This window comes from Choloepus didactylus, chromosome 21 (genome assembly GCF_015220235.1).
Source record: "Choloepus didactylus isolate mChoDid1 chromosome 21, mChoDid1.pri, whole genome shotgun sequence".
Classification (NCBI taxonomy): Eukaryota; Metazoa; Chordata; class Mammalia; order Pilosa; family Megalonychidae; genus Choloepus; species Choloepus didactylus.
The window spans coordinates 29,263,110-29,275,999 of NC_051327.1; the positions used below are offsets into that span (position 1 = coordinate 29,263,110).

A 12,890-nucleotide genomic window follows, 5' to 3' on the forward strand; every position below is an offset into this window, starting at 1 on the left:
TCACATGTAGGTCTTTGATCCGTTCGGAGTTACTTTTTGTGCATGGTGTGGGGTGAGAGTCCAGACTCATTGTTTTTGCCGTGGCCATTTCCAAGTCAGCCCCCGGCCAGGGTGCGCACCTTCCGGCAGCGTGGGAGAGTCGTGCTTCCCCCAAACTAGGTGGCTGCGGCAGACACTTTTGTTTCCCAGATTTTTCATTTGTATTTATTTATAGAAAACACAACACATTTTGTATTCATTTGGCCAATTAATCCAAAGAAAAAGTGAAATATTATGATTAAAAGTATGTTAATAAAAGAAACTCTTCTAGGAAGATATACAAAAATGATAATTTTCAGCAACTTTTAAAAGAATCTGGTATAAAAGAAAAGGTAAATAAAACATTTCAGAAATGATGCCATCAGTTCACCTAACTTGCATTTCTTCAAAGAGACATTTGCACTTCTCATCCTGGCTTAAAAATAAAACAGGAAAATAAAACCTCAAATTACTCTCTTTCATCCAAATCAATTTATCATATTACCTAAACTTCATAAAGTCCGTGGGGGTATGTTCAGCTGTCACTTGATAAGAGAAAAACAGGGAAAGGAGCTTTCACCTCCTTCCCAAAACCCCCTCCTCCCAGAACCACCTCAGGACCCCCGAGGAGAGCAGGTGCCCGGGCCCGGCGAGGTGTCCTCGGGTCTCGGGGTGCGCAGCCCAGGGTTTTCATCCCGGCCCCTGGCACACTTGGGGCTGACCGTTCCGCTGGAGGAAGTAGAGCTTCCTCCCTGGCCTCCTCCCACCGGATGTCAGTGGCCCTCAGGGTCCTGGTCACCCTGGCAGATCCCCTGCTGGGTGCACATGCTGCTGCCGTTCGGGTTGCCTGGTGGCCCTCCTGGGCCACCACTGCTGGTCGCGTCACCCGATTCCAGAAGGACAGGGCCAGAGACCCCAGATTGTAGGAACCTGTCTGACCTTTGGGGGCGCAGGCAGGTGTTTTGGTGTAGTGTCTTACCTGGCACACTTGGACCTGGTTGGTTTAGGAAAATGTGTCCTTGAAGACAAGTACTTCTAGCCCATGTTATTACAGATGTTGAGTAAGGGCAGCTTGAGCTGCATAAAGTGAGCCTGGATTGCAGTGCTGCCTTGGCGACGGCCGTGGCACTGTGTGTGGAGGGCTGGGATGGATGGTGCAGGGGACAGCGCCCTCGACAAGTGGGTGGCCTGTACACTGCAGTCTCTCAGGTGACCGGCCCCTCTCCCGTCCCATGTCCGCTGGTGCCGGGAGCACGGGCACTCTGTGAGGAGCCTCCAGCCCGGCCCGCACGCTGTGGGGCAGCGCCAGACCCGGGAGCGGTAGGGAGGGGCTGCAGCACAGGCCCCCAGAGGAGTGCCCCTGCCACCTGGGCTCGGAGAGCCGCGGTGGTGCTCCGTGAGCTGAGTGCCCGGCAAGCAGGAGGGCTGGCGGGATGGGGTTCCCTGGGTCTGGGGTGCCCTCCGAGCCCTCTCCACACTCTCTGAGGAGCTGGCTTTCAGGCTCACTGTGTGCTTGCCGTGGGTCTGCCGCCATTTGGGCTCAGCAGTGAGCAGATCAGATGGCACCCCCGTTCCCGTGAGGCATGAGGTGGGGGTGGGCTGGGCAGTGACAGCCGACAGTGGCCAGCGAATGTGTCCCTCACGGGGGAGGGGGTCGCTGAGGAGGGGCCTGGTGCCAGCCTCGGGCGGTGTCCAGGAAGGGGGGGTGAGGACCTGGGACAGGGGGCGCCCTGGGAGTGGATGGTGTGAAAGAAAGCCCCAGGGGACTCACGTGGAAACAAGGTGTCCTGATAGGAGCAGCTGCTCAGATCGCGGGTGTCTCCGAGCCTGACCCCTCCAGTCTCCCCTTCTCATCAGCCAGGGCCAACTCGTTTGTCGGAACCGCGCAGTATGTTTCTCCGGAACTGCTCACAGAGAAGTCCGCCTGTAAAAGGTAACCTGCTTTCATCTGATCCATCGTTCTCTCCTGTCTAAAGTAGCTTGTAAGTTTGGTTAATATGAGATTAACATTTACGATTGTTAGCTTTCATGATTCTGAAATAGTTAAGCATATTTAGAGCAAAATTAACGTTTTACTTTTTTAATCAGTGTTTTCCCTCTAATGCACATGCCCGTTACTTTATTAGGGTAATTTATACCCCGGGCTCTGGTGTTGCCTTACGGGTGGAGATGTGATCTCGTTCCTTTAGGAAGAACTGTGGAGACCAGGCCTTTTGGTGGGGAAAGTGTGGCCCATGGGGCTGTACCAGGCAGGTGGGTTTCCAGCTGTGGCCCCTGGGCCCAGGACACCTGGGTGCCACCTCGGGCACGGCTGTGGGTGCAGGGGCCTCTGGGAGAGTGGGAAGAGGCTGGGAAGGGCAGCCCAGGTGGGAGGGAGCAGGCAGGAGAGGGCAGAGGACTAGCCCTGCAGAAGCAGAGCCGGCAGGCGCTGAGCTTGGCAGTGGCCATGGCCTGAGAGTCTTTGGTGATGGCCTCAGTCAGGTCATGAAACAGCCAAAGTGAGGGAGTCGGGGGCTCAGGGGCAGGCGTGGGGACGGGTCAGCCCTGCGGGACGCTTAGGCACTGGAGGAAAGGAAGTTGGGGGAGCCGGTGGCCAGGAGCGGGAGGATGTCTGAGGGGCTCGGGAGCAAGGGCCCAGGGGGTGCTCATCAGTATTTGGGGTTTCAGAGTTGACAGCTGGGGAGCAGGTGCAGGCGACAGCGAGTCCTGTAAAATGAAGGTGTTGTGGGGTTCTTCCTGCGCTGGGCCCTCAATTCCAGTTCCCGCCGGGTGCTCCCCGCGTCCCGCACTGGCAGCTTTCGAGGAAATACCTTCCTAGACCGAGAGCAGCAGCTGTCGGCGGGCGAGGGGTGGCCGGGCAGTGCGCGGCCAGGGGCTGCAGGTGGCGCTTCTGAGCACGACACATTCCCCGGGGCGGGGCGCCGACGGGACCCCAGGAGGGGAGGAGGGGAGTCTGCTTTGAGGGAGTCAGCCCGAGGCCCTTTCCTCTCTGGAGACGCCTGCAAAGCCATCAGGATGCAGCTCCTCTCCCCACGGCCGCCGGCCTGCTCCTCCCCATCTTATGCTAGCCCCAACAGCAGAGGAGCCAAATGTGGATCCAGGTGTGCACACCCTTCGCCCTGCCGTGACTCGGTCTGCTGCATTCTTTCTCCCGTGGAGAGCTGTGTCCGTGTCCCGGGGCCTGTGGTGCTGGTGACACCAGTGCGCAGACAGAGAGCCTCCACCCAAGGTCCCAGTGCCGTGTTTCCGGCTGCTGTTCGTGTGGGTGCTTCCCCCACGCCCGTGACTTGATCTTCCAGAATGCCAGCTGTGGGTGCGGCCTCTTCCAGGAACTGCCTGTGCCCCACGAGCCCTGAGCCCTGCGCACCCGCAGGACTCAGTGGGGGAGGAGGTGCACCCCAGGGGCCCCCCAGGATTGAGCTGGGGACAGAATGTCACACTTGCAGAGGAAATAGAACACAGAAAGGGCGTCCCAGGCTGTGAACACAGGCCAGCGCTGAGGGGAGCTGAGGCAGGGAAGGAGGACCAGGGAGAGCAGGGAGGGCAGGGGAGAGGCCCCGTGGGTGGAGACTCCATGGGCAGGAGAACAGCTCCTCCGGGTCCCCCAACAGCCCGGAACCCCATGGGAAATGGAGCTGTGTTCCGGAAATGACTCATGGAAATGGAGCTCGTGGTGTTTTGCCTTTAAAACGTGTAATGAAGATGAGCACGAAGGAGGGGCGAGGGGCTCCCAGCAGAGGCCACAAAGGGAGGGAGAAGGCTGACTGCCGCCAGCCCATGCCCTTGACATGTGCCTGTGCCCCTGGGTCCTGGGGCAGACACTGGGGTCCCCGGAGAGCAGGCAACTGTGCCGGCTCCAGGGCCCCGCAGCCCGGCACGTCCTCTCGGCTGCCTCTCTCCTGCCTCCACTGAAGGAAGGCTGCTCTCAGTCCCTTTTCCTCCTCTAGTCATTTTTGAAACTGGTGTTGGCACCCTTCTTGGGCCCCCACCCCGTAGCCTGGCCTGCTCGCTGCAGTGTGTGGTAGGACACGTCAGCCCACCCTCCGGGCCGACAGAGGACCGGTGCGGCCGCTGCTGCCTGCTGCCCGCGGGCAGGGCCAAGACGAGCCCCGGCGCTGCCTCTCCCTGGCTTGAACAGGGGCGGCATAACCAGCACCGGGACTGAAAATGAGCTCCGCTGGTCCCTTCTGCTGTGTAAATGCCCTTTCTCCTTGTTTTCCCCTCCCTAAAGTTCAGACCTTTGGGCTCTCGGATGCATAATATACCAACTTGTAGCAGGACTGCCGCCGTTCAGAGCCGGGTAAGAAACCGTGCCTCCCCGGTGGGGCGGGAGGGCAGGGCTGCGGCTCAGCCGTGCTGGTGTGTCGCGGTGTGCACCCTGCAAGGCCTGAGTGGGAGTGTGCACTGCCCCAGGACGCAGAGCGCTACACAGCTTTCTATGACCTTGCCCGGCGATTGTTCTTATTTTACAGAAACGAATATCTTATATTTCAGAAGATCATTAAGTTGGAATATGATTTTCCAGAAAAATTCTTCCCTAAGGCAAGAGACCTCGTGGAAAAACTCTTGGTAAGTGCTTGGACTTATCTAACCCTGTGTGCAGAGTGGCTTCCCAGAGGCACCCGGTGTCGAATAGGATGACCTTTTCGGGGTCGACAGAGATCACAGATAGGTTCGTAACCTATAGCTCATTTTACTATAAGCCCTTTTCAATTTGCCAAGTCCCGGCTGTTGACCTCAACGAGACAGGAAGGTACTACGTCCCGTGGCGTTTGCTCACCAGCTTACCTGGCGTTTTGTGTGCCCCGGTGCTGGAGCAGCTGGGTCAGCACAGCCGCAGGTGAAGCGAGGCTCGAGAGACCTACCCAGGGTCAAAGACAGACAGCCCCGCCGGAGTGGGCCCTTAGGCCCCAGTGGCCAGAGTGTCTGGCCACGGCCTGCTGCTGACCTGGTCTCCCCTCCACCTGCTGCTTTGGGCCGCTGGCCTTGGTGTGTGGGCCCAGGGCAGGGCCGGCAGGGCCCTCTGCTAGCCCACCCTCCCGCTGTCTCCCCTCAGGGTGGGGGATGCCCCAGGGCCTTGCCAGGGGCCAGGGGAGGCGCCGCTGGGCCGGTCACTGTGTGCTTTAGAAGGACACTTGCTGTACCTAGTTAGGTTACGAGGGTTGCTCGTTTTCACCCATGAGAGGAAAGGGAAAGGAGACTGGAGAGCTAGTGGGGCTGGGCTGGGCCAGGGCATGAGCCGTGCCCTCGCTATTTCTGGGAAACACTGAGGACGGGAAAGAATTAACCGGCTCATTCCTTTGTCAGAATTACTTGTTACCTGTGATGTTGACCTGTCTTGATGTTTTTGAAGGTTTTAGATGCCACCAAGCGGTTAGGCTGTGAAGAAATGGAAGGCTACGGCCTGCTGAAGGCCCACCCATTCTTTGAGTCCATTACCTGGGAGGGCCTGCACATACAGACGCCGCCAAAGCTCACAGCCTACCTCCCAGCCATGTCTGAGGATGACGAAGACTGCTACGGGAACGTAAGCCGGCCTGCACGCCAGGATAGCTGGGGCGGTGGGGCTGCCCGGGCACCGCGTGCCAAGCCTCCTGGGTGCCCAGCGGGTCCATGTGAGGAGGGGCTGGGGGGGGAGGCGTCAGGGCCACTGTCTGAGGCCCATTCGTGCTGAGCACTTGGCCTTGTGTCTTGAGTCTCACCGAGCCTCACTGCTGACGAGCCTTTCTCAAGCCCCTGTGTGCACGGGCCCACCTTCTGGTCGCCTGCCTGGGGCCAGGAGTGCACCACGAGGCTCTCGGGCCGGTGAGCTGTTCCTTCCTGTTCCCTAGGCTGTGAGCAGTACAATCGGTTCTCACCCAAGAGGGTCAGATGGAGCCAGACGTGGGTGAGGGCACGTCACAGCCAGTGGGAACGGTGGCTTCTGCACCCATCCCAGCAGGGGTGTGGCTCTGGGGCAGAGGAGCAGGGGGAGGCTGCTGGGGGCCCATCACCTTTGTTGGGTTTGGGGCCTTTCTAATTATGTGTCTGAAGACACTCCAGAGCAAGCTTAGCTTTCCACAACAAGTGTGGCAGTGCGGCTTTGGACTTTTGGGGAAGTGGCATCAGGAGGGTGGACAAGCATCAACGTCTGGCTTTGGTGCTTTGTGAGAAGCGGGGACTGCAGCCCAGTCCCAGGGCCGCAGTACTCCATGGTTTGTGGTGAGAACCCATACTTACCAGCTTGTCTGCCTGCCCAGTTTCGGCTCAACTACAGACATGGGGTTTTAAAAACTGAAACTTTTCATTATGGAAAAGGTGAAACAACCAAAAGTAGACCAGCATAATGAGACAGTGTGTCCATCCCCCAGCTCCAATGGGTACCAGCTTATGGGCATTCTCGTTGCATCTCTGTCCCCTCCCCACCACCACCTGCCCCCAATATTTAAGTATGATTTAAAATATTTATATAATCATATTCTTTTTTGTGTGGTTTGACTTTGGTCTTGGTGTTAAGTTGCTGGGTTTCCTAACCAATGACGGTGTATTGGAATTTCACTTTTGTTGCCTGAGGAATTCTAGATGAAGCCATTACTTTATCTAGAAGTCATCCAAAGCTAAATTAAAACTACTACTGGCATCACCCCTTAGAGTTTTCCCTACATCCTTGTGTTTGAACCATCTGTGCTCACCCCAGCACACTTCCCCTGGTGTAACGTTTGCATGTGCAGACGGCAGAGGGCCCATCTCCTGCAGTCTAGGAGCCCCCCATGCTCTGGCCACATGGCTGTGGACGTTCTCAAGCCACAGCCGGCACACGTGGTGTCTCTGGTGGCCCGTTGGCTCGTCAGCTAGGCTGACACTGAGCTCCCGCAGCCTGGGTGGGGGCATCTCCTCCCAGGCTACACGCACCCAGTTGGGACCTAGAGCCCGAGTGGTTTCCCCTCCTCCAGGCCCCATTCACAGGGCCTTGCGGAGGCCAGCAGGCCTCTGGCTGCTGCTACTGGGCTGGCCCCACACCGGCCGAGGGCCTGGGGCTCCTCTCTGGAGGTAAGACTGAGGCTCACCCCTCTCTGACCCGTGTTCCTTCAGAAGGAGCATAAGTGGACCGGGCAGGATCCAGCTCTGCCTTGGTTCCGTGACCGGGCGTCCAGTGGAGGAGGAGTCAGCAAGCTGCCCACAGTCAGTGGCAGCAAGAGAGGCAGACTCGCCCGCGGACCTCGTGCCCAGAGCCCCAGGAGCAGGCCCCTCTGCCGGCGTGGCCAGCCTCTGGGCGCCAGGGCCGCACGGCCTGCAGGAAGGGCGCTCCGTCAGTGGCCCAGGGCAGGTGCATGTGGGTCTTTGGACGTAGAGGGAGACTAAGGAGCTGTTCTCCTCTCCCCCTTTCTCCGTGCAGTACGACAATCTCCTGAGCCAGTTTGGCTGCATGCAGGTGTCGTCATCCTCGTCCTGCCACTCCCTGTCCGCCTCGGACGCGGGCCTGCCCCCACGCTCAGGCAGCAGCATAGAGCAGTACATCCACGACCTGGACACAAATTCTTTCGAACTGGACTTACAGTTTTCTGAAGACGAGAAAAGGTTATTATTGGAGAAGCAGGCCAGTGGAAACCCTTGGTAAGAATCATGAGGTGTGGGTAATGCTCCGTTAGAGTTGCAGCGTGATGCGTGAGGGGAGCTGTGAGTGGGGCGGGCAGGGGGCGGCTTGGCCTTGGGTACCACTTCCTGCACGTGCACGGCCTCACCTTCCACACCCGCCCGTGAGGCGCTGCTGAGAGGGTTCATCAGGCCTGCAGCCCAGGGGTGAGAGGGTTTGGGGTCCTCGGGGCTCCAGTCCTCACCCTGCCCCAGCTCTGGTGGGTGAGGCCGTTGGCAGCCCCCTGCCCTGCCAGGCATGCTGACATCCTATGGGTGGATGTGGCTTCGCCTTGGCTTTAATAAACACCACCCAGTGCTCAGACATGCAGGGTGTTTCTGAGCATTTGCTCTTGCAAGCATTTCTTGGTGCCTGGCCTTTCCCATTTGTCTGATTGCTTCTTCAAGACGCTTCAAGACGGGCTGTTCATGGGGTCGGCAGGGCCTGGGAACCCACCTTGCCCAGCATTCCTTCACCCACCCCTGAGCATCTGGTGCCCCAAAAACGGGCTTGTGTTAATTTGTGTGTGTATTATTGAGGTCAGTATCTCGTGTATTCACAGGCCATTTGTAGTTACTTTTTGAGGTGCATTTGTGTTCTTCGACTATTATCTTTTTTGTATGTTTTACACCTTTTGAAAGTTGCTTCCGAAGAGCTATATAGGTGACGATTTTTCTCCTTGTATGTTTTGTGAACATATTTCTTCAGTTTGTTTGGTCTGTTCATGCGGGTTTTGTATGAAGTTGCAGGTTCCTTCAAAGCCCAGCCTGTCTGTGTCTCTGTGCTACGCTCCCACCTGGCCACGGGAGCGGGGCTTCTGCACACCACTGCTTTCACCTGTGCTTGTTTCTTCAACCAGTTTTACGCTTTGGCCATTTTGCATAGGTAGAGTGGTGCCCACGGCAGGCGCAGAAGGTGTTTCAGGACGTGTTTGGATAGAAGGGTGCATGTGGATGGGCGGAAATGGCGGGAGGACCTGAGAGCTTGGTCAGGCTAGAGAGGGGGCTCAGGACTTGGGGGACTGCTGTGCGGAGGAATGTGGGCCAGGAGGGGGTCCCTCAGCTGCTTCCCCAGCGAGAGACCGACTGTGGGCACACAGAGGGAACGCAGCGTGTGGATACGACCAGAACTTTGCACCATTAGAACTTACTGTCTCTAGAGAAAGTGAGTATAGATATTGGCCAAAAGAAATCCAAAGTTTTGGAGCGGTTAAACTTGTCCTTTAAAGCAATAGTTCCTAAAGTTCTAGGGATATTAATATTCTGAGCAGGAGACAAAAGGTTTTTGAGCAAACGGATTTGAAAAATGCTGGGCTGAACACCCAGGTCTAAGTGGAGCAGGGGCTGTGCAGAGCTTCCTGCCCATGCGGCTCGAGCCCTTGAGAAGAGTGTGCTGGGTCTCCTCCCGCAGAGCACATCGGGAAGTGCTTGCACTTGGGTGCTCGCTTGCACGCTGGAGTTTCAGCTCCTTTTCCCAGGGGACTCCCCTGCAAGTCTGTGTGCCTCCCACCCAGGGTGTTTTCAGAGGACCCCGGTGGGCTCAGGCACTTGCACCTGCTGTTCCAGAGAGGATGGCGAGGGCAGCGGGCAGCAAGGCCACATGTGCAGCCTCTCGCCTGCCGTCTTTTTGTTTCGAGTTCTCCTTCCTTTTCCTCCAGATGCCAGGCCCGTTTTGGAAGCTGAGGGCTGCAGAGAGCTTGAGGGATCTGTTATTTGAAGGCTTCCAGCATTTTGTTTTTTAGAACAGTGGTTGCCAGTGTGTGATCCATGGATCCCTTTCAGGGAGTCCGAGGTCAAAATAAATTTTGTAATAGTACTGTGATGATGTTTGTCTTTTTCGGTCTTATTTTCTCACGCGTACAGTGGAGTTTTTCAGAGGCAACATGCTGTATAAAATGACATCACTCTGACAGCTAATAGGATAGGTTTGTGTGTTCTCAAGTTTTCTAGAATTTTCTAATACAGCATGTCTACGGTATAAATATGTGCATTTTAGAGATGAATAAGTTGTTCTTGGTACTGCTGCTGGGCTCTTATTAGCTATCTTCAGTTATGCCTGCTGTAATCTTTCAACTTCATATAATCCAATGAATCATTATTTTGAAATCCCAGTTTCCCTCATGTTTACTTGTAAACACAAGAAGAAAGTACATTTTGTTGACTTGTTTTATAATATATTTGTATAATTTTCAATTGCTGAAATTAAAGACCCAAATAAATGGAAAGGCAGCCGTATTCGTATCAATTGTCAATGCTATCCAAAACAATCTCTGGATTCACTGCAATCCCTATCAAAATTCCAAGAGCCTGTTTTGCAGAAATGGAAAAGCCAGTCCTCAGACTTATATGGAATTGTGTGGGGCTCCAAATAGCCAAAATCATCTTGACAAAGAACAAAATTGGAGGTCTCATATCTCCTGATTTCAAAACTTACTGCAAAGTTACAGTAATCAGAACAGTGTGGTCCTGGCATCAGAGCAGACAAATAGGCCAATGGAATAGAATTGAGAGTCTAGAAAGAAACCCACACATCTGTGGCCAGTTGATTCTCAGCAAGGGTGCCAGGTCCATTCAGCGGGAAAGAACAGTCTCTTCAGCAAATGGTGCTGGGACAGCTGGATGTCTACATGCAGAAGAGTGAAGTTGGATTCCTACCTCACCCCTTTTAAAAAAATTAACTCAAATTGAGTAGATGCTCTAAATTTATAAAAGCTTAAAACCATGCAAGTCTTAGAAGAAGACACAGGGGAAAGTCCTCAGGACCTTGTATTTGGCAGTGGGTTCTTAGCTATTTCACCAAAAGCATGGGTAGCAAAATAAAAATTGGGTAAATTGAACTTCTTCAAAATTAAACACTTTTGTGCATCAAAGGACATTATCAAGAAAGTGAAAAGACAACCTACAGCATGTATAAGGAACTGCTACAACTCAACAACAAAAAAAATTACCCAATTATCAACACCAGCTGATCCGCGGAGAAGATTGTTTTCTTTTTTTTTTTGTTATCTCAGTGCTTGGCAGTGAGTGCAGATGGGGATGGGACAGGCCCAGTGTTGAGCGCCTCGTGGTTTCCCAGAACAGACGTGACGTTGGCACTGATGGAGCAGAGCAGCAATGGGTGAAACCACTGGGCCTTAACCCACGTCGAGGCCAAGCCCCAGGCAGTGTGGCCCATTGTGGCTTCTTCACAGCCACATGCACACAGAAAGCAGCAGCCGGCCTCGCTCACCAAGCTCGGTTAAAACGATTCGTTTTATTAAATCCTGACCCTTGGTCCACGTCTCTTTAGTTTCCTGTGTGGTGAGGTGGGGAGCGTGCAGGAAGCACGGCGAGCTGCCAGGAGACGGCCTCGGGCTGCAGCAGCTTTGTGGGGCCAGTGCCCCTTCCTGGAGCACGACTGACAGCTGCCCCACAGTTACTCAGACCTGGGCGTTTGGCAGATATTTCTTTAAGATGATCACCGTGAGTCTCTCACATCAAGGAAAAACAGCTGCCAGTATGTGTTACCAATTTTAATATTGGAACTTTCAGGTAAAAATTAGAATTTTGGAAAACTGCCACTCTGAGCTTGACATCTTCCCAATGCTTAAAGACTTTTCTGAGGAGATAGGTGATCATATCAATGAATTGATTTGTTGCTATCACAGAATGAAATTTGTCCACATTTGGGAGATCTGTGTAATTCAGTAGATCTGTGTTTTCCAAATGACCAAAGTATGGCATCATAAAGTCACACACGGGTCAAAGAGCCACATAGAGTGCAAGGGGGGCTGAGGGGTGCCATGTCCCATAGTGTGAGAAACGCACTGCCAGGACCCAGATTCCTGCCTCAGCCTTCTAGAAACCACCATGTGCCAAGTTTGGGTGCACTTAAATAGCTGAAAAGACTATTCCTGTTCCTTACCTGCTAAGAGGCCACATTTTCTTCACATACTTCAGTCAGAACAACCTGTCGAAGCAGAGTGAGTGCAGACGCAGACGGGAGACGCTCTTCCCTCAGGCCAGACGTGGGAGAGATTTGCCAGCTGTGCAGCAGTGTCCCCCTTCTCGCCAATTATTTCTATTTTGGAAACTGCAGTCATTTTTCATAAAGATGTTATTTATACTAGTATGTAATTATCCCTTTATCTTTTTGTAATGAACTAAATAAGTATTTGAAAATATCTGCGTTTTAGTTGCTAATATCAATAGATATAACTGAAAAAAAAGAATATTTTTCTGAGTCTTCCATGAATTTTAAGAGTGTAAAGGGCTCCTGAGATCAGAAGGTTTGCAAGTTGGCTCTTTAGAGCAATCAGACGGCAAGTCTGCTGCCCCTGCTTGCCCCTCCCCTCACTGGGTGGAAGCAGAGTTCCCGGAGCATTCCCGAGATGGCAGAGAGCCCACAGGGGCTGAACGCACAGCTCTGTGGGGAAGGGGCCTGCGCTCGGCTGGTGGCCGTGGGCACGGCTCTTGAAATGGCCTCTTTTGGAGTCTGGGTGGGGTGAGCTACCATGAGGAGAGACCCCTGGCTTTAGAATCAAGAAAAAAGAAGGGAATTTTCCACTGTCATGAGACCCTTGGCCCATGCACCTATCTGTGCAGTATTTGAGGGGAAGGGTGGTAGATAAGGGAGCCAAATATTGTGTCTGAAGGGGAGGTTGTCAGCTGGACGAAGTCCCATGCTCGTGCTTACATGCTAAATATCAAAATATGTCTCCGATGTTAGGTTTGGTTTTGGCTCTGAATCTTCAAAGTAGATTTAAAAAAGCTAGAAATCTGTTGTAAGCTTATTGGAGTTTATGCTAATGGTGCAGCCCACTGACCTGGCCGTCCACCCCCTCTTGGCTCTGATTTTGGGGCTGCGGGGCTGTCAGGCGCCGAGCTCTGGCCTTTCACCATTGAGGAAACCAGTGGTTCCCCCCACTCATCCGAGAAATGGGGCGTGGGGGGCTCTGTGTGTGTGAGCATGTGAGGGGCAGCAGGTGCCTGTTGTCATGGGGTCCTCACTATGCCTGTGTGTCCACCCTCCTCTGTGGTTCCAGAGTGTTCTTACGTGGCTTCAGTTTCATTAATGTAAGTAATACCACTGTGAGCTGCGAGCATCTCTGTGCTCCTTGCCACCCCACCCCCTTAGGGTAGGTTTCTGGAAGTGGAATTCTTTCTCAGAGCATCTTTCAAAGTTGCTTTTTCAGAGCACCCCTGATTTCAGGGCCACCCGTGCTGAGCGAGAACAGCACTTCCACAGCACCCACACAGCGTCGCCTGGGCTCCGGGGCACA

General features: G+C 54.2%; 1 protein-coding gene across 2 annotated transcripts in view; it reads left to right on the forward strand.

The window, feature by feature from the left end:
* Positions 1–12,890, forward strand: part of PDPK1 (3-phosphoinositide dependent protein kinase 1) — a 92,325-nt gene that overhangs the window by 75,644 nt on the left and 3,791 nt on the right. For both annotated transcript variants that reach the window (XM_037813523.1, XM_037813524.1), the window contains 5 exons: positions 1,876–1,951; positions 4,250–4,318; positions 4,491–4,587; positions 5,372–5,545; positions 7,394–7,611. In XM_037813523.1, the coding sequence (XP_037669451.1) occupies positions 1,876–1,951; positions 4,250–4,318; positions 4,491–4,587; positions 5,372–5,545; positions 7,394–7,611 (634 nt within the window). The remainder of the gene's footprint in view (positions 1–1,875; positions 1,952–4,249; positions 4,319–4,490; positions 4,588–5,371; positions 5,546–7,393; positions 7,612–12,890) is intronic.